Here is a 24,176-nt window from a genome sequence, read left to right as displayed (position 1 = left end):
TTGTGAATGCACATATGTATTGACCCGCGAGCATAGAAGAAGCCGCAGGACCGGTTCTCCACCAGAACTCGGACTTGTGAATGCACATGAATGCGCTCTACTGACTCAGTGAGCATTGAGGACTCATAAAGCCATTAAAACTCCATCCATTCTCTCAGTGGAACTGAGCCTGTTCGAAGATCTCTCGTTACTACACCCCTCTTTGATGGAAAGGGATTTCAATGGCATAAATGTGAAAAAAATGTGAAAAGAAAAGTAAAAAAGACACAAACAAAAAAGCGAATGTTCTTGCTTTCTATCTGATTGATGTTGTGTTTGTGACATTGCTGTGTTGGCTGCCAGTTTTTTGTTTTTTTGGACTGAACTTAAAACTAAGCATAACCATCGAAAATCTGGCAGTGGTATTGCAAATGTTTTTCACAATGATCGCAAGTCTGTGTGTCATAGCCGTTGATCAGTATATTTTACTTCTATCTCCTGTCATTTAATTGAAGAAGACAACCACTTAAAGGAGAAATCCAGCGACTTTTCACATAGATCTCCGTTTCTTAAGGCCACGGAGTACTGTCGGTACGAAAAAAAAGAAAGGGCTCGGTATTACCTAGCTCGAGTTGCTAGTTTCAACAGCTAAAATAGCCAGGCAGCTATAGCGCTAGACTCTGGGGGCATGTCCGTGAGCCCCCATGTGCATGCCCGCAGAGAGTAGCGCTGTCCCCTGATATTACAAGTGTGTCATACTGTGCCATAGCGCCAAGTCATCCAGCAGATATCTTTCACACTTTCACTTTCGTATCATCAGAAGCTAGTATGTCCTAAGTACCCTGGCCATGACATCTTACCTTATTGACTCTAAATTTCAACAGCCTCCGCTCCTGAACTTTCAACCTTCATGCACATTTGACTCAGATCTTTCTGTTCAGAACACCACCGCCCTTTCTCCAATGAATTTCTGCCTTCCCTTATTTGACACATACGCATAGCGTACCCCTGGCTCATATGATTCCCAGTGCCCCGGCTACCTGCATCTGATGCATTAAAAGCCCATTAAAAAGGCTTCACATGAAAAACAGTCATTAGGAATGACTTACGGCTGCTTGGCTCCGAGTCGTACCCGCTTTTTCCGAGCATCGCATCCAAACAGCATGCGCTCATGCTCCTGCCCTGCCACTCACGGCCTCGTTTTACAGGCACGAGTGTACACGCCGTGACGTCCGCATGTAACGCGCAGGCTGCCTCCGGGAGCGGGCGAGCATGGAAAAAGCAGTCATCTGGCTCGTTTGGATGAAAATGTCATCGTATCAGAGCTCGTTTTTTGTATTCATTTGGCAGCTCTTGAAGAGTGTGGGCTTTCAAGTTATTTTGGAGTGTTTTTAAATGACGCTCGAGATCGATTAGGTTTCTTGCCCGAGTTTGAAGTGCCTTTAATGAACTTTTTTTTTTTGTATTTGGACAGAAATGGTGCTGCATTTCAATATTGTCGGTTTTATTTTCAGAAGTCTATAAAACACGTCGTAACGGCCACTGCTGCTGCCTAGGTCTTGACGTCGGGATGTCTGCGGGGAGATTGGGTCTGCTGAGTTGACTAGTAATAATGACCAACTGGTGTGTGTGTGTGTGTGTGTGAAGCAGAACAACGTGAAAGCAGACAGGGTAAGAAAAGCAGCGTTGTATTTGGACACGTCCCATCTGCACTCTCCCACTGATGCCCCCCCCCCCCATCTTTTTTGCCCCCTTTCTTCCCTCTGCTGTAAGGCGGAGGTGGAGGTGACGGGGCCGTTGGGGAGGGGATGGATCCCTGTAGGTGGTGACAGCTTCACTAGGTGATGCTGTGCCTAGTCAGCAGCTCTGGGGCCTCGTGCTCAGCCCAGTTGTGTGTGTCTGTGTCTGTGTCTGTGTCTGTGTGTGTGTGTGTGTGTGTGTGTGTGTGTGTGTGTGTGCGTGCGTGGAGGAGAGAAGAGAGAACCAAGTTGAGATAAGAGACTGATAAAAGAGTGTTTTTTTTTTTATTGTTTTCGTTTATCTCTCTTGAGTCTGGTACAGGGGAACATGCCGACTGTCCCAGCTTCCAGGGGTTTCTTGGCCGACATGTTTGTTTTGCAAAGAATGGAAAACTCTTGTAAAAAGGGGAAAGAGAACGGGTGAGGGGAAGTCGTTGGACCTCTGAGTGTATCTGAGGTGCATTCTCCTTTTCTGCCTCTCACTCCTCGTGGTGGTTTGGCCCTTTTTTTCTATTTCTGACTTTTATGGCCCTGGGACCCAGAGGAAGTCTGGTTCCACTTAGCTCCTGAGATGCCCTGGGGTTCTGATAGGATCAGGGCTGGTTCTAAGGTAGAACATGGTGTTCTCTATCCAGCTGAGAACTCGGACTTAGATTGGTTCCATGGGGGGGGCTGGGGCTGGTTATGCCTTATGTCCCTCATCTTTTCGCCCCCCCACCCCCTCTCCACTGAACTGCCTCTGATTCTCTGGTGACTGTCTCAGTAATGCTTTCCAGCTCCATCCTCAGCTGCTGGCTCGGGAGAAATTAAACAACATTGTTGTTTAGCTCACAGTTGTGGCAACAGTGTCAACAAGAAGCCCTTTTGACTTTTCGCAGGAGTGAATAATAAAGCTATTACTTTGACTGCGGCTGTAAACTGCCTAGACGTTCAAAACTCCTGCTATATTTCGAAGTCATTGTGAAACAGGCACAATCATCCTCCAGCCATGCCGTTGACAATAACGCATTTGTTAGGCATGACGGAGATGATGACATTCACCAAAGCACTGGAACATAAAATCAGTCGCATAAATCTGTCGAGACAAAGTTTAACGTTTGACATAGCGTATAGTCACAACACTATGACGACAGCCATAACATTTTTCAGGATGAGGAACTTGGGACACACGTGTCAACTCTGATATATTTTACTAGGCATGACATGCGAGGTCTGTGCCCCTCTGTTTCTGGAAAAGTCATTGGATGCACAGATTTATGTAGGCCTGGATGGAATAGAATGTACTCGTACACCGCATCCACGTGCACACCCTGAAGCGTGCAATTGTACACGTGCAATCAGTTATACGACGTGCGCATCAGGGGGGGTGCATCTAAAGCAGGGGTCTCAAACACCCGGCCCGCGTCCTGCCCAATTCCGGCCCGCGACGTATGACAAAATAATAATGTAATCCGGCCCTTGAGGCTATTAATTGCGACAAAACGATACTGATTAAAATAGACGATAGATCCAGGTACGGTGACAAATCTCATTTCTAGGCCTACTCTGCTCCACTATGTGCAAGACATCCATAGCTTGATTCAAACCCAAAATCGCTGCGCAAAGTTTTCAGGAAATACTTGTATTACACGCGAGAAACACAAAGACGTGCATATGTAATGACGCGGAAGCGATGCAGGCCATAGTGTTGCAGAAATAGGCCTACACCAAATGTTGAAAAACGTTCACGTGCGATGAAGTCTTAGGTAAGCTATGTTATTCACCTATTCTAATTCTGAAGGAGAATATCCTTTTGGAGATTATGATCGATCGTCTATGACAGTGATAGTCACGGTGCGTCTGTGAATGGAGGTGCGTGTATACAACGGTGTCCACTAAGCATACCATGCTTGTTTCGACCCTCTGCCCAACATAGCTTGGAGGTTGCAGTGGTAATCGTGATGATAGTGTCCGTAATGGATGTGGTACAGACAGCAGGGCTAGTAGAAATAGGGCTCTAAAGAACTACAAAGTCAACCGCAATATGATGCGAACTTCTGGGTACTGCAGATTACCCGCGATAGGAACTGTTTGACCAGAATACTTTATTGTAGGCCTATATTGTAGTAATCTATTACTAAACCACAACATATTAGGTGTTGGTATACATCTTAGGTGTTTTCCTGTTAATTTGTTATGTGGGTAATATGAAAAAAGGAAAGTAAACCTGCTTAAATATCTTCATCCAGTATTTACTGAAAAGTGCATAATTTGAGGTGCTTGCCATCCAGTGAGAAATTACATGGGTAAATTTACCCCCTTCATAAACTTTTGTTTTACTCAAAGATTTTTACATTTACAGTAGGACTTCATCTCTGACCACTTTCAAGCCATGGCCTTTTGAAATTTTGATATAAAAATCCAATGGTGTTGCTTTCTTAACCCTGATGCCTAGTTTGCCAGGTTTAAAAAAGTTATGAGAGGAAATATTTTTATTTGGTGTGAAACACATACACCTGTTTTTATGTTTTTCATTTATTTTATAATTTGTATTAATATTTATTTTATCATTATTTTATTTATAAGCTAAGGTTGCTAGCACAGGTGTCTAAAACTAGATAAAAACACTTGCACTTTCTGTTTGCAGTTTTGTGTGGTATTTGAAAAAAAGAACATTGCATTTTCAGAAATAGCCGGCCCTCCAATCAGATGACGTAGGCTCATTTTGAGTTTGAGACCCCCGATCTAAAGTATGGCTTTAGAACTCTGAGGATGATCGACTATATTTAGTGGAGCTGTTGTGAGTGTGTTGATGTGTATGAGACACACACACACACACACGCACACACACAGACATAGATCACAAATGAACACAAATGCGCAAACACATTAGGAGAATTTCAGATCAGACAGGCCTCTTGGCTTCCTTGCAGAACGGAGCTCATGAGAGCAGCCATTATGGACCAAACGCACCTGAATACAGACGTGGGCTCCGGGGGTTTGCTAAAATCCACACATTCTAACTTGCGCTCTCTTGCTGTGCTTGTCTAACCCAGCACTTCTTTTTCCCTGCAGTATTTCTTCAATCTGTTTTCTGTCTCATACTTTCCCATACTCTGTCTGTGTGTGTGTGTGTGTGTGTGTGTGTGTGTGTGTGTGTGTGTGTGTGTGTGTGTGTGTGTGATTCAAACCACATCTCCACATCACTTCCAGGTTTCCATGCATGTTTGAGACATTAGAGCCTGACTCAGCTATAGGCTGGTGGACTAACGCCAGTCTCTGATAGGGCCGTTTTAAATCACACACAGACACACACACACACACACACAGACACACACAGACACAGACTCACACAGACACCCCCACTGTTCCCTGGCTGTAGCAGTGTTCTTCTCAGGGGCTCCGCCACCATGCATCATCCCACCATGGCCCACTCCCCCACATCCCCCTTTTGTCTCTGATCCACTCGTTACGGGACATCCCCGTTCAGGTTCCCCACAGTCGTTCATGGTCTGAGATGACACCCCCCCCCCCCTCTCGGGGGCAAACGTTTGGGATTTGAGAAGAGACGGTTCAACTTGGTTGCAAACATTTTGAAGTTCTGTGTGTAGTAGTGTGGGGTGCAGTGAGGTGAGCGGCAAACAAATGACGACCGTGCTGTGAAGTTGTTTGTAAAAAAAGTGGCATTTTTATCCCCCTTTTCTTACTTTTCTTTTCTTTCACCCTCCCATCACACACACACACACACACACACACACACCTACACACACACACACACACACACACACAGACACATTCTTCCACGCCTGCTGCTGTTCAGTCAGTTCAGAGCAAAACGCCTTGAGAGCGCCCGAGAGAGAGAGAGTGAGGGAGAAAGGAGTAAAAAAGCATTTGTAATGTTCTGTGTTGTAGCTAAATCAAACGATTGTGCAGACCCAGTGAAAGGGAAGTCCAAATGGAGGCTCCGAAGTGAAAGGCAGAGGAGAGGAGAGGAGAGGAGAGAATGGCCCTTGGACCCGCCGGACCTCAGGCGCCCTGCTGCTTTTACAGCTCTGTAAAGGCATAATAAATATCTCCGTTAAAAGCACCGCTCCACTTACCTCATTTTCTCTGTAAAACGCCCGGGCTCTGTCTAGGATTCTTTTGAATGCTTGTTGTTGACACAACCCTTGTGTGATGGTAATTAGAACCTTCCTGCTTTTGGAGGGTAATGAATGTATACGATTGAGACACACACACACACACACGCACACACACGCACACACACACACACAGCTACACTCCCAGGGGACACACTGCTCATTTATTTTAACACGTCTCCTTATTCTACCCGAAGAGTAGTATTTGCCTAAGTATGTAGAATCACTGGGACCTCAGTCGCGGTGATATGAAAGCACATCCTCCACAAAGTTCTGAATACTCCACCCCCCACCCCCACTGAACCTCCATTCTCCCAGGTGTGTGAAGCTCACAATGCCCTGTCTGTGCTCATCTGGGTTAGAGCCCTGTTTTACCCCCACCACTCCTCCTGCCCCTACACACACACACACACACACACACACAAACACACACACACACACACACACACACACACACACACACCCAGGCCTCTCCGGGGCCCTCTGCTCTGGGGAGCGTACGGTGGGCAGTTCTTACCCGTCGCCGCTGAAGCCGTGGAACAATGCGGTGATTCACTCGGGTGACCGATGGAGCGGGCCGATAAGGCAGTGGTCAAGCCACGCTGAGGGCAATGGAGTCTAAACGTGGACCCTATAATGAGCCACTGTTTATCATAGTTTCACAGTTGGGGTGACCTTGACCGCCAACCCTTTGCTTGCTTTATTTTTGTTTCCCTTTATTACTTTCTGTTTTGGTCTTTCTCTCATTCAGTTTCTACCTCATGTAGAGCTTGTCTTCTGGAAAGAAAGTTCCAGAATTTAATGAAGATGAATTGTGCTAACTAGTTGATGTTGACTCCTTCACTCCAGGTCTTTGACAGTGGTTTTCTTACCCCCACTGTGCGTAACTAAAGACTCAGTTGTGTGTGACGTGTGTGTGTGTGTGTGTGTGTGTGTGTGTGTGTGTGCGCGCGCTTGTACATGAGTACAAGGTAAGTGTCCAGTGTAAGTTCCTACTGTGAACGTGTGTGTATGTGAAAGTGAATGAGTGAGAGGGAGATTGATGGTTTTCCTTCTGTCTCCTCGGGTGCAAGAGGTCAGGTGTTCACTCTGAGGAGAGTTTGGAGCCCAGTCCAGTCAGGCCCAACCACACGGGGTCAGCTCTCCCCACTCATATCCCTTCAGCCACACAGCTGGACGCCTGCCCTGTCACTTACTACTGCACATTATCTTCATATGGTGTGTGTATGAATGTTTGTGCTTTTGTGTGTGTGTGTGTTAGGTGTATGAGAGAGTCTGTGTGTGTGTGTTTTGGTGTATGAGAGAGAGTGTGTGTGCGTGTTTTGGTGTATGAGTGTGTGTGTGTGCAGTGCACTGTGTTTGTTTCAGAGTGCCTCTCCATCATCCCTGTGGTATCAGATCAAGCCGTTTTCCCTATAGGTGGTAATGATCCGGGCCGAGCGGCTCGAGGTGTGTGGCTCTTATAAGGGGCTCTTTGTCCAGCCCTCCCCTGCCTCCAGGGCCAGCGGCAGCAACACACACACACACACACACACACACACACACACACACACACACACACACACACACACACACACACACACACCTCCTCAGGGTCGTGCTGTTGCTGCTTACCACGCCGCTGCCTTTCCAGAATCACTGCAGCCTTTTTTACCAGGAACCGGCCCAGTCTGCGGTCAGACACCCAGCAGTGGACCATCTCCGTCTGGCCCTCATTATCCAGAGCCGAGGGGGGTGGGAGGCGTGTGTGTGTGTGTGTTTGAGAGAGAGAGAATGCAGTGTGTGTGTTGAGGGAGTTTGAGAGACAGGCTGCGGCAGTGCCGATGTTTGGATACCTGTGTCTAAAAAAATAAACACGAGTGTCAGCGAGAGAGAGAGAGAAAGAGAGACTCATCAGCGACAGGCATTGCCTATTCTCATCTTGTCACTGATCAGTGAAATTCTTTAATATGGCTCCTGACATGATTAAAGCATCTCTCTCTCTCTCCCCCCCCCCCCCTCTCTCTCTTATGTACATTTGTACGTTGTTGGCTTTGTATCAGGTGCGTTATGATTCCATGGTTTGAGGAATGATCCAATAAATGGGGGTTGAACCTCTCTCTCTCTCTCTCTCTCTCTCTCTCTCTCTCTCTCTCTCTCTCTCTCTCTCTCTCTCTCTCTGTGCGCATGTGGAGTGAGTGAGTAAGGACTTGGCCGCTGTGCCAGGAATGACTGTGTTCTAATCTTTATTTTCTATCTTTTGTCTATCTTTATGTTTGTTTGTCTTTTGTGTGTTTGCTCGTGTTGGTACTTGTGATAACTTTATTAGTAAAGTAAGATTGTATTAAGCCTACCTGGGCGTCTGCCTCCACCCCTGGGAACACTCTGACCCAGATATGGTGAACTTAGGGTTTCTTACGCGGCGGCATGCCGTTAAAATACCCACAATAACTAGTGTTGAGGACTGCTGCTTAGCCATTGGGGAGATGGTTGGCCATGATATATGTTCTGCTTCACGTATGAATAATGCGGTTGTGCTGTTCCTAGGATCAGTAGATATGGCTCAAGATGCGGGCCGTTCCTAGGATCAGTAGATATGGCTCAAGATGCGGTTGTGCTGTTCCTAGGATCAGTAGATATGGCTCAAGATGCGGTTGTGCTGTTCCTAGGATCAATAGATATGGCTCAAGATGCGGTTGTGCTGTTCCTAGGATCAGTAGATATGGCTCAAGATGTGGTTGTGCTGTTCTTAGGATCAGTAGATATGGCTCAAGATGTGGTTGAGCGAGGAGTTGTGATCAATGAAGAATTTATTTATGTTCTTCCTCTATCAATGCCCGCCAAAAAAGTGATCTTTTCAAATGTGCCACCCTTCATTAGTGACGAAGTTCTGACTGAGAATCTTCCCAGGTATGGCAAGTTAGTTTCACCAATAAAGAAAATGTCCATCGCGTCTAAATCGCCATTGTTGAAACATGTTGTTTCCTTTAGGCGCTCTGTCTACATGATCTTGAAAAACACTGAAATTGACATGACTCTAAATTTGAAGATTGACTGCTTTTATTACACTATCTATGTCTCTACAAATTCAATGAAATGCTTTGGTTGTGGCCAGGTAGGCCATCTAATAAGGGCCTGTCCAGAAAAACAGACAGAACCTGGGACGTCAAATGACACAGCCAAAAATAGTGCTAGTGTTCCTGCTACTACTGATGAATCAACCGAACAAAATAACGCACAGACCACGCCAGTGGTGGATAATGAACCAAAAGAGGTTACCGATCTCGTACAGATTGATAAAAATGATAATGATCATCATGAAAGATATGGACATACTCAACAATATTGCTAAAGATTTTGGACTATTATCGTCTGCTAAAGTCAACTGGAATAAAAGGAGGGTTCAGGTACCTTGGAGTCTTTTTAGGTGATCACAGTGCATTGCAGAAAAATTCTTCTTGTAGACTTGTAGTAGGGATTCTTGTAGACTTGTAGTAACTCCTTTCCCAGGTTGTCCTTATTGCCTAAAACAGATGAAAATGAAGATTCTATTCTGTTCCCTATTGAGGAAATGGTAATGGACATGGATATTGTTAATGGGAAAGCTATGTATAAAACATGTGTAAAAGTCTTAAACAAAAAGTGGTTAACTCCTAAAACTGATGCACCTTGGCGTAATGTTTTAATGTTAAGCCTGAATGGAGCCTTGGACAAGCCACCATTAACCAAAAAAATGAGTGATTTGCAATGGAGGATACTTCATGGTATTGTGGCAGCAAATTATTTTGTGTCTATATTGAATCCGGATATCAGACAAGACTGTCCCTTTTCTTTGCAAAGGGAAACAGTGTTCCATGCTTTCTTGTGCTGCTTGAGGTTAGGTCCTTTTTTTGATTATTTGGAAAAACTTGTTCAAATGTTTGGTGAATGTTTTTCAAAGCAAATGTTTTATTCTTGGTTTTAAGTATTGTAAGAAGATTAGTTCCAAGGCACAGTTGATCAATTACATTTTAGGTAATGCAAAAATGGCTGTTTACATTAGCAGGAAAAACAAAATGGAACAGGAATGTGACTATGATGCTGTGATTGTTTTATTAAGACTGATAAAGTCAAGAATTCAAATGGATTTTAACTTTTACAAGTCTACATGTAACCTTGCAATTTTTGAACATATTTGGGGTGCTATGTTCCTTAAATAATGATGAACTGGTCTTTACACTTGCATCATAAGAGGATACCCCCCCCCCCCCCCTCTCTCTCCCACCCGCCCGCCCCCTCTTCTTCTGGCACTCTGGATGGTTCTCTTTGAGTCTCCTGAGGTCTGGGATGCTCCCCACTGGAGCCCTGTGTAAACCTACAGCTGGGTGGATCTGTATGTGTTGGCACGGCTCGGGCGGCAGGTCAAGTAATGTAATCTTTTTGGCACATAAGTGCTGACCGCGAGACTGGAGCGGATTTGAGGCTTGGGGCGTCTGATATATTGGAGAGAGAGCGCGAGAGGCAAACAGAAAATCAGCTCCACCACAGTACTTGGCCTCTCCCACTCTCTCCTGTCTGTTTCTCTGCCGCGTCATGTGTTAGCGTTTTTCCTAGCTCAACATTGGGAAGCAGAAGAAGTCCAACACAATGAGAAACATACCTTCACTGACCAAGAAGCAAATTGAGTTAAGGATTTGAAGTTGCTATTAGGAACCGCACTCTCACTTGGGGAAAATAAAAGAACATTGCTACAGTTTCAGGGTCGATGTGCCTTTCAGGTGCAGCAATCACCCCAAGAAATACAAAAGAAGAGCTCACCCCCCCCCCCACACACCACCACCACCCCCCCCACTCTCCCTCCCACTCCCGCCTTCCAGCGTGACCATCGCCCCACTCTGTTTGGAAAGACGGCATTTTGAAAGCTGCGATTCACAGATGAATTCCGAATACCCGAGCCACAAAACCAACGGCGTCTCTTGTTTTGGACTAGCCGGCCTTTCATGTGTCGGGAGGAGATGAAAGTGAGAAGTGAGGAGTAAAAGCTGTGCAGCGGGTGAAGGGGAATTGGGTGGCGTTAGCTTGGAGCCGATGACGCCACTCTCCCGTAACACCGGCAACCCTCCCGAACCATCCGTTTGCTTTGTTCTCTAAATATTTATTGAACGCAGCTTTTGATTGATGCCAGTTTAGTCTTCGCTTTGACACTTGCGGTCTTCTGCGATTAATGGGGAACACCCCCCCCCCCCCCCCCCCAAAAAAAAAAAACAACAAAACAAAACAAAAAAAACATAAACGTCTCGATCAGAAGGTCTTTGCAAACAAACTGTCAGCTGTAAAGCACCAAGAGCTTGTTCCCGTGTGTGGAAGAGACAGTGGCCGTGCTATTTCAGAACAGGAAGTGGACGGCAGTGTTGTGGATCTCCAGGGCCCACGTCTGCTGCCCGCTGCCTGTGCAGTGGTGCTCCGCGGGCCTGTGGTTCTGCGTATGTTCGTGTTAGAGGCTGTGGAGCCTGGCTAGAGATCTGGACTCGGATAAGACGCAGCATCGCTCCAGAGGCGCACAGCGTGAGCCATAAGCAGTTATGACAGGGAATAAAATGCTACGATTATTCACGCACACCCCTAGATATGAGCAGTGTTTTGATTTGTTGGGGCTGGCTTAGGCGTTGTCATGGGTATGAGAGGATAGCCAACTCCCTAGGTAGATTGCGGGTGTGTGTGTGAGAGAGAGAGAGAGAGATGGTTTGTGTGTGTGTTTGTTTGTGTGTGTGTCCCAATTTGCGGTCAGTGTGACCCAGAAGAGGAAAGAGGCCAGTTGGGAGTTTTGCTGGGCTGGTTCTGACGCCGCGTGCGTGCGTGCGTGCGTGCGTGCGTGCGTGCGTGTGTGTGTGTGTGTGTGTGTGTCTCTGCTGTCCCTCTGAGGAGCTGTCTGCCAGTGGGCAGCGTCGTCCAGGCCTACACTCCCTCAGCTTCAGCGTCCAGACGTGCACCACACAGCATGCCATGTTCATGCTGATTCTGTCTCGCCAGTCCTGTCTCTCTCGGTCACACACACACACACACACACACACACACACACACACACACACACACACACAGCCCTACTTAATTTCACTGTGTTCATGTTACCCTTTCAGTAATGAAATGCACAGTAATGTCTCCAAATGCACTTATTTACCAAGATGCTTTCTAACGTTGTAACTGCCTCCATACAAGTGGTGTGTGTGTGTGTGTGTGTGTGTACACATGTGTATGTGTGTGTATGTCCATGTGTGTCTGTTTATGCACGTGTGTGTGTGTGTGTGTGTGTGTGTTAGTTTTAGACGTGGCATGGGGCCTGTGTACTGTGTGTTCCTTTAGGGGGGGGCTGCTGCAGATGGATTGCGCTCCGTCTGGCCTCTGCAGGATGCTCTGCTCTGCTCTGCTCTGATGGCTTTTGTTATGAGTCACGTAAAGAGATTCTGGGCTAAATTGACAGTAAAAGATGAATATAAATATGCATATTAACCAAAACTGACAGCTTAACACAGCAAATAAATCACACAAGATCATCCAGCTCTAGTTGCCCATTAAGAGAGAGACAATGAAGTTCTACAGACTAATGCTGTGTGTGGTGTGTGTGTGTGTGTGTGTGTGTGTGTGTGTGTTGCAGGAGCTGTCGAGCTGTGGCTGGAACAAGAAGGAGAAGCACATTTACTGCACCCAATGTTGTGGCCTTCACCCGCAGGTTCAACCAGGTAAACAAGAGTCCCTCAGCGCGCGCACACATCCACGCATGTAATGTTCCCTCACCTGAATCCACTTTTAAATACGTCATTCTAAGGATTTTTTCCTCTTGCATCCTAGTATAATCTGTTGGCAAGCGCTAATGTGTGTGTGTGTGCTTCCACAGTGTCCCTTCTGTTTCTAGTCAGTATTTATTTGAAATGGCTGAGATATATTTCCAGTGTCACTGATTTATCACCCTGGCAGTGGAGCTATTTGGTGGGGGGGTCCATCATTCCAGAACTCTATTGCCATGGCAACAGTAGGTGTGTAACTCTGTCTGTGCAGACTGATTAATACTTTGTCTCGAACGAGGGGAAGATGAGGAGAGAATGAGGGGAGTGGGAAGAGGGCGAGAGAAAGAGAGAGAGAAGTGGAGATGCACAGAGAGAGAAAGAAAGAGAGCGAGAAAGGGAGATACAGAGAGAGAGAAAGAGAGAGAGAGAAAGGGAGATACAGAGAGAGAGGGAGAGAGAGAGAGAAAGGGAGATACAGAGAGAGAGGGAGAGAGAGGAGGATAAGAGGGAAGAGAAGAGCACCAATGTCCCAGAGGAGCTTTTTACACCAGCAGAAAGGGAGATGCAATGAATATAAATGGTTTGTCCTTAGCTGGCCCCGTCTCTTTGTGTGTGTGTGTGTGTGTGTGTGTGTGTGTGTGGACTCATTTCCTGAGGTTACCAGTTTGCCATCAGTTTATTGTGCCAATGATGCGTTGGCAGTACTCCGGTCTTTTCATCTACAGCACACACACACACACACACACACACACACACATTACGCTACACCTTTTTAAATGGTCTACACAGTCCTCCAGTGTAAATATGAGGATATCTATGAGGAATGTGTTTCTGTGGAAAGTTCTCTCATATATATATATATATATCAGCCCAAACAGCCATTCAAGATGTTATGCACTCTCTATGCCTCTCACACACATAGACACACACACGTAAACACACACACACACACACACACACACACACACACACACTGCAGCCAACACAAATGTGCTTTATGAATAATGGGAAGTGGAACAGCAAGAACAAAACGTTCTGAGTGGACCCCTCAACATCAGCCCCTCCTCCCCCTCTTGCGTACCTTTTATTGTCATCATCATCATCATCATCATCATCATCTGTAGTAAGGAAGGCTGCCATCCAGTCTACTGTCAGACACTCTGGTTATTGTTTGTTTTTTTTGTGGTCCTTGTGTGTGGTAGCCTATGTACTGTACCTGTCAGTTTTTCCTTTGCATAACAAGCTGCAGTGGGTTTGCACATGTGCTAATGGTCATTGTTTATGAATGGTTATGGTTGCACCCACAGCTTTAGGATGTAATGAATAGTTAACCTATGGAAATGTATGTACACATGGTTGCAGTGACCGATGGCCTTTAGACCCTCTGCACAGGAGACATGTGAGTGTTCTGCTGAGTGTATGATTTAGATGGGGCTGTTGCAGGTTTGGAGGGCTGTGTGATGGCACACCATCTCCATGGTTCTATTTCAATTATAAACATCCATTTCTGGCTAAATCATGGATGCTGCCTTTTAACACTGGTGTGGGTGTGTATGTGTGTTTGAATAAGTTAGTAAGTATAAGTATATATACTCTTTTTGATCCTGAATTTGGTCTCTGCATTTATCCCAATCCGTGAATTGGTGAAACACACTCAGCACACAGTGAACACACAGTGAGGTGAAGCACACACTAATCCCGGCGCAGTGAGCTGCCTGCAACAACAGCGGCGCTCGGAGGGAATAGAGGTTTGTGTGTGTGTGTGTGTGTGTGGACACGTTTGAGTAGAGATGTGTGTGTGGACACGTTTGAGTAGAGGTGTGTGTGTGTGTGTGTGGACACGTTTGAGTAGAGGTGTGTGTGTGTGTTTGAATAAGTATAATAGAGGTGTATGTGTGTGTGTGTGGATGTACACGTTTGAGTAGAGGAGTGTGTGTGTGTGTGTGTGTGTGTGTGCACGTGTGTGCACGCGTACACACATGTTTGAGTAGAGGTGTGTGTGTGGGGGTGGGATGTGAGATAGGATGTTGAGGAATTCTAAACGGTGTGTAGCATAATGTATACAGCTGCAAGGGCTTTTATTAGCACAGCTCTTAACCTAACAGTTTTATTTTATATAAGACCCACACTTATTCACAGGCCTGACTTCTGCAGATCCCTGTGTGTGCGCATCTGTGTGTGTGTGTGTGTGTGTGTGTGTGTGCATGCATCCATGGCAAAGGTCCTAGGTTCCTGTCTGGTTTATTATTATTGTTCACTCTAAGCTTTTAACAGGGAAGTTTTATGTGACCATTAATAGAGCAGTAAAAGGATTCTGCCTTTTTTCTCAAGGCCTTTCCTGTGGGTGTCCTTCACATTCAACAGTTTGTGTGTGTGGTGTTGTTTTATTGTTGTTGTTAGTGGTCATATGGCTGGAACCGCATTTAAAGGGACTGTCTTTTTTCAAACTTGTTTAGCCAGGCGCAGTTGTAATTTGTCTTGTCATTTAAGGACAGGGAGACACCTCTCTCTCTCTCTCTCTCTCTCTCTCTCTCTCTCTCTCTCTCTCTCTCCTCTCTCTCTCTCTCTCCTTCTCTCTCTCTCTCTCTCTCTCTCTCTCTCTCTCTCTCTCTCTCTCTCTCTCTCTCTCTTCTCTGTGATGATATTCTACAGAATCTCCCGCAAATCAGCGCGATCAGAGACGGATATTGGACTCTGTTATAACTTTTCAGGAAGTGACTGCTGCTGTACAACAGCTGTCTATAGGTCAAGCCCCAGGCATGGACGGTCTTCCTGCAGACTTTTATAAGACTTTTTGGGTGATGATTGGAAACGACTTTTTTGAAGTGGTGCAGGAGTGGATCAGGGATTGATCGCTCTCCGAGAGCTGTCGACGGGCGGCCCTGACAGGGGGACTTATGTTTGCTTGCCAATTGGAGACCTGTGGCTTTACTATGTACGGACTATAAGATTTTATCAAAAGTGATGGCAAATAGACTTGGGGAACACATGGACACTATAATTCATAAGAATCAGTCCTACTGTATTCAGGGTCGAACAATACAAGATAACTTGTTCTTAATCCGTGACCAGACAAAGGTTGGGGGGTTTTAGGGTTGGGATGTTGGAAGAGCCTGTAAAGCTCTCAGCATATGCAGATGATGTAACTATTATGGTTTACAATAATGACGATGTGAGCTCTGTTCGTCAGGCATTGGCAGTGTTTGAGAGAGCATCTTCTGCTAAGGTAAATTGGACTAAAAGCGAAGCATTGTGGTGTGGGAGAGAGTGTGATGCTCCAAAGCTCCCCTGTAATTTAAAATGCGATCGAAAGGGATTAAAATTCCTGGGTGTGTTTTTAGGGGACATTGTTTTTCAACAGAAAAATTGAGGGGTTAGTTAATAAAATGTGTGCTCGGTTGTCTAGATGGAAATGGTTGCTACCTCAGCTGTCAGATAGGGGGAGAGTTCTGGTCCTGAATAACCTCATTGCCTCGGCACTGTGTCACCGGATGTCTGTTCTGGATCCACCCAAGTTGGTGGTGGAGATCCAGCGTATCATGGTGGATTTCTTTTGGTCGGGGCAGCACTGGCTCAGAGCGGCTGTGTTATACCTCCCGCTGCAGGAGGGGGGCCAAGGCCTCATGGACATAGGAAGCCAAGTGGACGCTTTCCGGCTGCAGGCGACCCAGAGACTGCTGTACATCCCGGAGGTCAGCTGGGCACAGACTGCTTGTGCTTTGTTGAGGCAAGCCGGTGGCTTGGGGATGGACAGGCAATTGTTTTTGATGGACCTGGACTCGGGGGGGTGTCTTTCAGGGCTGACCCCTTTCTACCGTCAGTCCTACGGGCTTGGAAAATTTTAAGCACTCATTAAGCACTTATTATGGGTTGATTTTAATGTTACCTGGTTTCCTTTTTTGACTGTCAATAAAGGAACCTTAAAAGTCTCTCTCTCTCTCTCTCTCTCGCTCGCACTCTCTGTCGCTTGCTCGCACTCTCTCTCTCTGTCTTGCTTTCTCTCTCTTGCTCGCTTGCTAGCACTCTATCTCTCTTTTTCTCTGTCACCCACGTGCGCACGCGCACACGCACACACACACACACACACACACGCTCATTAGGCAGGTTGCTCAGTGGGCTTGCAAATGTTGCAAATGAGGAGCGGTTTGCAGGTCTGTCTCGTCGTCCCCATTTGCATATCCACCTCGGGCTGTTTTACCCTCATCTGGTCCCCTCCAGAGATGTTTATCTCCAAAAAAACTTGTCCTGTCCTTCTCTTTCTTTTTCCTTCTCTCTCCCTCTTTCATTCTCTCTCTCTTTCTCTTTCTCTCTCATTAAAGCTAATAGCCATTTTTTCAACGCCAGGTGGTGCTGGTGCTGGTGTTGATGTTGGTTACATTCCAGATGCGAATCCGACCACATTAGAAGAGTGCATACAGTAACCTCTGGGCTCAGGCTACAACCGCTGCCTCACTGTCCTCCGTTCTCATCTCTCTCTCTCTCTCTCTCTCTCTCTCTCTCTCTCTCTCTCTCTCTCTCTCTCCTCTCTCTCTCTCTCTCTCTCTCTCTCTCTCTATGGTTACGTCAACTACGATGCTTTATACGAGAGGTTTCAGGTTTTTACGACTATATGCCGTTCCTACGGAAACACCTGCAGTGAAATGATCTAATGCGATCAAATGTAATGAGTGTGTGTGTGTGTGTGTGTGTGTGAAGCGCTCTGTGCATGAGGAGGTGAACACGTGATCCCGGTACCCCCCTGGCGTGTTCTGGCGAGCTCGGCGGCCGACACTGGTGTTCTCATCATGGCACCGCCGCTACCTGAACGGCAGCTCCGCGTCGGAACCCTCCGGAACAGCTCCATGGGGGGGTGGGGTGGGAGGTTCTCGATTTCCATCCTGCTCCTCACCAATGCAGCAGCCGTAGTCAAGACGTGCCATTAGATCAGTCTGAGGGAGAGAGATGAGGAGAGTTTGGGGGGGGGGCGGGGGTGTGCGGGATTAGGAGTGGAAAGACACTGAGAAGTTAAATGAGACCAGCCCAGCCGCAGTTACGTAAGGCTGGCGTTCCAAAAACAGTCATCTTTTGTCCCCCTCTCCGTGTCCTCGTCTCTCCTCCTGACCTAGTCAGGGTCGCGCCACGGGACGGGCCATTAGCACACAACTGTCAGAGCTGGGCTCGCTCCCCTGGCCCGGTGGTACGGAGGGGGAGGAGGAGGGAGGAGGGAGGAGGAGGAGGAGGAGGGGGGTGGAGGCGTTAAGCAGCTAAAGGAAAAGGGGAATAAAATACAAGCTAAAGAAGCCTCCTCTTCTGTAACTTTAATAAACAAACAAACAAACAAACAAACCAAAGCACAACGAATGTCCGATGACTAACCTCCACCCTTCTCCTGTGTTGTAGAAACGCATGGAAGTAGAATCTCCCTCACTCTATTTCTCTACTCTTTCTCTCTCTCTCTTTCTCTTTCTTTCTCCTTCTCCATTTCTCTTTGTCTCTGTCAGTTCCTGTGTGAGAATTATTATATTTTTTGTCTGCCTTCACACCTCTCCCTCTCCCTCCCTCCATCCTTCCCTCCATGCATGTCTTTCTCTCCCTCCCACCCGTCTGTTATTCCCTCCATCGGAGTGATGATGTGGCCCCTCTCATTATCATGCGTAGCGTCTTCTGCTGCTCGTTAGTCATGCAGCTGTCCTTCTCTGCTTATGAGTCTCTTCATGGCCAGGCCAGGAGATGAGACTGATTCCTTCCCTCTGCTCCGGGGTGCTGCTCACGTCTGCCTCTGCCTCTGCCTCAGCCTCTGCCTCAGCCTCTGCCTCCGCTCTGCAGTGGAAGCCTCTTCGCACGCCCGCCGCCACACTCCGCAGTCTGCACCCCACTCCAGAAGTTTCCAGAAGGCTGTGGCGTTAAGTTGCTCTCCTTCTTGGAACTTTTCTTAAGTGTTAAAATGACTGAGTGGTGTAAGCGCAGTGCAAGTGAGACAAGATGGGGCTAACTTGTCAATAATGCAAAGCCTGGTATAGATTATCTATCTTTCAGTCTGAGTCTCTCTCTCTCTCACACACTCACTCACACACACACACACACACTGCTCTGCAGCTGTCTGTGGTTGGCACTGATGGTGAAGATCTAGGTTTGTCAGCGAGTGAGTGCTGGTGCTGATGCAGTATTGATGGGTAGTTTGTCACGCTGGAAATGCTGAGTTGGGAGAAGTCCGCAAGGGCTCTATGCTGATGGCCGGCTGCAACTAATTACTCAAAAAAAAAACAGCAGAAAATCAGCACACACACACACACACACACACACACACACGAGCGCAATAATACACTGCGCCATGCACCTACACACAAGGAAGGAAAGAGAAAGTGAGAACACACACACTGACTCTGGAAGGCTGCCTTTGGGCAGCATGCATAGTGATGTATTGTGGTGTTTTTCATTTGCTTTGTGGAAAGCTCATTTTCCCCCTCTCTCCCCACGGCTCTTTCTCTGTGGCATGTCAAGCTCCCGTAGGGCTCTCACCATCATCCCCAAAAGGTTGTTATTCTGGTCAATCCGCTCTCCTTTGAGAAAGGTGACCCGGTCAGCTCGGCCAGGGCCAAAGTAAGCACTCGGGCTTATTTATTAATAAAACAGCCGATTGCTGACAGAAAAGAGAGAGCCTGCGCTGGACGATAGTGGAACTTTTCGTGTTCTAGGTGTCGGATGGTAGTGAGGGTGCTTTGTCACTGCGCGCACACACACTTCTCAGGAAGCCGCTTTGCCCCCGACCCCCCTCTGTGTGCACAGGAAACTGCTCCATGTTTTTGTTTGAGGGGAAAATGGTCTTGTTATAGGGGCTTGTTTGAGGGGCTGCATTAGGTGGGTGTTTTATGAAGAGGTTAACGGTTTTATTGCGTTTTTTTGTGCGCCGTTTATGGTATGTTGAAATTGTTATTCTGAACTTTGTGTCTGTTTTATGAGTGTTTTATTATGGGACGGGGAGGGCAATGGTATGTTTTTTCACTGGGTTGATGGGTGTTTAATGTGTGTGTGTGTGTGTGTGTGTGTGTTTTACAGACAAGTTTCTGGGTTGTAAGGGAGATCCTTCACGCCCAGACATTGAAGATAAGGGCAGAAGTGTTGAGTCTCTACATCAGGACTGCCAAGGTAAAACCTGTGTCTGTCTGTCTCTTTTACCAAAATCTGAAAGCAGATCCTTTTGGTGTGTGCGTGTGTGTACAGCGTGCGTGCGTGCGTGCGTGCGTGCGTGCGTGCGTGCGTGCGTGTGTGTGTGTGTGAGTGCGTGTGTGTGCGTGCGTGCGTGCGCGTGCGTGCGTTTGTATTTGTGTGTGTGTGTGTGTGTGTGTGTTTGTGTGTGTCCAGTGTGCTTGCCATAACCATGTTGTCAGCTCGTTGAGCCCTGTCCCCTCTGTGTGCCCATAGAAACTGTGTGACATGAACAACCTGCATGCGGTCATGGCAGTTGGTGTCCGGCCTGCAGAGCGCGCCCATCTTCAGACTCACCAAGACCTGGGCAGTGAGTACTCAACCACCCCCACCCCCCAGCACCTGTTTAAGCTGGCAACACACCTCCCGATTTTTATGCCCTAGTTTGAAAGGATGGAACGTCCGTGACCATCATGCCTAGTCTGTGGGAGTCAATGGTAGTCGCAGTGTTCAGTCGCGGCTGGAACCGTTACGTGTATTTGGGTGACCGATTTGAATCCTCATCAATCCAGATTCAATCAAACATTGTTCTATGGTCGCCATGGTTGCAATTATGACATTAAACAGCCAACACCTCGATTGTTATGTCTGTACTCATAACTTCTCATCATACCAAACTCCGTCTAGATTTGGTTTATTTACTTGCGTTCTTATCGGGAGGTCTGTTCCCAGCTTTAGACACCACACATGATAATTCTGCTAAGAGCCCCCAAGCAGACGCTCATCTTCTTTGTTGACTTCACTCTCAGTTCCACTTCCTGTCAGCAACTGTTTATGGCCCTGCCTAACGCTCTAATTTATGTCTCTCTCGCTGTTATGGCGTCATTTCGGCTTCCTCCATGAAACGGTCCTACTGTATTGGACCTGGGGCTTATAGGCGTCTGGGTTTTAAATCAAGACCTTCTCCTTTCCCCTCCTCACTGACTACTCTGTCCCCAGCCCCACCCCTGTCTGTCCCACTCACTCGCTGTCAGGAACTTCTCACTTACAAACCAGCTTCTCTGTGCTGATGTTTATGGCAAAGTTTCTGTCTGCCAGCTTAACCAGATTTTGGACAGGAAGGAACCTTCGTGGTTAGTGGAACGCAGTGAGGCTTGCAGACACTAATGAGGCCTCATTATGATGAACTGATGTAATAGAGGAGAGAGAGAGAGACTGACAGAGAGAGAGACGGACAGAGGCAGAATGTTAGCTGTTTCTCTCTTTCTCTCTCAGAATGTGATGTTCTGTTTCTCCCTTTTTTAAAAAAGAAAAGTAACAGCAGCAGTCATTATTTCTTCTCCATCCGCTTCTAGAAGCATCCAGGCTATTCCACAGTAAAAAATGTATTTCACGGCTCTGTAAACCAGACACCTGTTTCAGTTGCAGACGGGCACTAGGGCCAGCCTTGTCCTCTCACCACAGTGCATGAATGTGATTTATTATGAGGGCACATTGATATAAAATGCTTCTCTGCATTTACAGGGGGATATAATTTTCTTCGCACTTAAATGGTCAATTAAGAGCCATTTTTTGGCCCATTTGCACAGTAGTGATACAGAAGTACAATTCAGCTGTTTTCATCCATATTGAGCACTAATGTGCATGTCAAAGGCAGTTTGCGTTAATGGCAAGAATCATTTTCTTTCCACTTAAGTTGTCAGAAGGCAGCATTGTTTATGGAGAGTTTCATACGGTGGTTACACAAAATGGCATTTGAAACGTGTGAAATCCAATGGTAAGTGACAAACTGCCGTTGCGTGTCGTATAAATGTCCACCTGGCTGTTATCTGAAGTGGAATTTGGCGTCTTTGGAACTTGGAATGGCAGTCGCTGGTTCGTTTTTATTGACCGGCTCTGTCTCTGGGTGCTGCTGTAGCTGAGTAGCGGACAGCGGACAGGAGAAGCGTCCGTCCGTCAGAGAGCCAGCTGGACGGGCGGCCCGCGCCTCCAAGTCTGAGCCGCTCATTGTTATGACAACGGCTGCTGTGCGCAGTCAAAAGCCTCTCACACCCACTCTTTCACACATCTGTTGCACACTCACACTCACACTTATACTCACTCTCCGACACACTCTCTCACACCCACTCTTTCACACATCTGTTGCACACTCACACTCGCTCACACATTGTCTCTCTCTCACACACACACACACACACACACACACACACTCTCACAGATTTGCAAAGTTAAGCACACAGAACATGCCTACATGTATGTACGCTCACACACAGTCACTCACACAGTCACACACACACATTACATTACTGTAATTACATGTATAGTCATATAGACATGCACACAGACATGCACATACACAGACTTGCATAGATACACACACACACACACACACACACACTCTCACACACACACACACACACACACACTCCCCTTCTCCCAGTGCTTCTGGTCTCTGAGCGGCTGTCTGTCCGCAGTAGGACTAGAACAGCATTTTTCTGCCCTTACCTAACTGGAATCTTTGCGTCCGGCCGCCAACAATTCGCACTCACTCACTCTCCTCTTTAGCAGAATGAAAAATCAGACATGCTCTCCCTCCCTCCCTCTCTCTCTCCCTCCCTCCATGGACCCCCCACAAGAAGCCCTGTGTGGCGTGCAGGCCCAGGCCAACCAAGCGCGGCGTAGAGCATGTTGTGTTTGGCCGTTAGGTCGGCGCGTTGACGTCTCGGGGCTGGGGGAGTGTTGGGTGCTTGAAAGGGGGTTAATTGAGGTAGCATCAGGCTTGACGCAGGAGAGAAAACGATCATCATCTCCCCTCTGCTGATTTTCCAGCAGAGAGAGAGAGAGAGATAGAGAGGGATAGACAGAGTGAGAGAGAGCGAAAGAGAGAGTGAGAGAGTGAGCGAGAGAGGGATAAAGAGAGAGAAAGAGAGCGAGTGAGGAAGTGCAGACCAAGCGTCAGACATGTGATACGCTGGTGCTTTTTATCGCCTGTGTTTCTTAGCTCTCGTTAAAGCTCCAGTAATGGCCAGGCGAACACTGGAAGCACTTGTCTCTACAGGGTCCCCACAGGATGGGACACCTGCGGCTCGGTCATCTTTTAAAACGAGAATGACGGGGAGGGGAAGGAATTAAGAGAGTAAATGGGCCGGCCTGAAGGTGGAGTGAGGACGCACTGCCCTTTGATTAGATGGGCTGTGTGATGGTGTGTGAGGAGTGTGATGGGGAGGTGTGTGTGTGAGAAGTGTGATGGGGAGGTGTGTGTGTGTATGGAGTGTGATTGGGTAGGTGTGTGTGTGTATGGAGTGTGATGGGGAAGGGGTGTGTGTGAAGAGTGTATGTTCAGTGACTGACGGAACTTACAGGCGCTTACTTGGCATATTGCAGCCCTTTCCACATAATCTACGATACTGCCCTGTGTTGTGTGTGTGTGCGTGCGCGTGCGTGCGTGCGTGTGTGAGTGCATGTGAGCGAGCAAGACGGACAGATGTGTGTTCATGGGTGACCGATGCCGCTGTGTCCTGGTGTGCTTTAGCTGCTGAGCCGTAAGGACAAGGCTGCGTTTGAGAGGCTGGAGTACCTGATGGCCAAAGAGGACAACTACAAACGCCTGAGAGACTACATCAGCAGCCAGAGCATGACCTCCTGTATCCCCTACCTGGGTGAGTACCATGGCCCCACTCTCCCACGTCTGCACACCCACAGGGAGTGAGCGCCACAACCACACCTTCACCATGGAACATGTCTCAACACTTGGCCTCAGCACTTAACGCTTGTCCTTATTGGAGAGACATGCGCAACGCCTGCCCTTAGCTTGATCTTTGTCAGGTCTTGGTTTGAGTGCACGGTGTGCCCTAAGAACGCCACAAGCATCCTACCGGATTCCCCCTCTGAACCACATCCTCAGCCTCGCCCACGTCCTGGGTCTTTGGCCTCGAGAGCAGTAGGAACTACGCACACACACACACACACACACACATGCACGTACACAGTGAGGCCAATAATGAGGTAAGGCCTAGTTCGGAGGAAGACAGAGAGGGGGGGCGATGATGGAAAAATGAGCTGAAAGAGTGTCCGAGAAGAACCTCTGCACTTTCAGTGTATGTGTGGGGTGTGTGTGTGTGCCTATGTTCTTTTTCCTTAATTAATGTCTCTCAGTCACGATTCGATGTGTTAATGCCTCATCCAGACCGCCCAGAAGAGTGTGCAAAGCCCTTAATGGCGTCCAATAAATAACCAAGCACGAGTCTTCACACCTAAGCAAACACCTGCCATCCAACACGCCACATCTGGCTTTTTAATATTTAGAACAAGCCCTGTGCAGTTGGAGACGTTGTACAGCAGTGTGAATGAGTGACTACGTATGTGTGGGCAGGAGCAAAGATGGCCTTCCAAAACAGATAAAATAAAACCGGAGGTTGGGTTTTAGCTCATTCCACTTTGTTCTACTCTATCGACCCGTTGGGCTGTGTAGCCAC

General features: G+C 47.4%; 1 protein-coding gene across 1 annotated transcript in view; it reads left to right on the top strand.

The window, feature by feature from the left end:
• The window catches only part of ralgps2 (Ral GEF with PH domain and SH3 binding motif 2), an 87,981-nt gene that overhangs the window by 13,433 nt on the left and 50,372 nt on the right, over window positions 1-24,176 (top strand). Inside the window, 6 exon segments of the mRNA XM_042057330.1 lie at window positions 12,447-12,485; window positions 12,487-12,531; window positions 19,612-19,701; window positions 19,978-20,019; window positions 20,021-20,071; window positions 23,234-23,360. Of these exon segments, the coding sequence (XP_041913264.1) occupies window positions 12,447-12,485; window positions 12,487-12,531; window positions 19,612-19,701; window positions 19,978-20,019; window positions 20,021-20,071; window positions 23,234-23,360 (394 nt within the window).

The sequence above is a fragment of the Alosa sapidissima genome, chromosome 12, assembly GCF_018492685.1.
Source record: "Alosa sapidissima isolate fAloSap1 chromosome 12, fAloSap1.pri, whole genome shotgun sequence".
NCBI classification, from domain to species: Eukaryota; Metazoa; Chordata; class Actinopteri; order Clupeiformes; family Clupeidae; genus Alosa; species Alosa sapidissima.
Note: the sequence above shows the minus strand (reverse complement) of the source record. Positions and strands in the feature narration are given on the sequence as shown.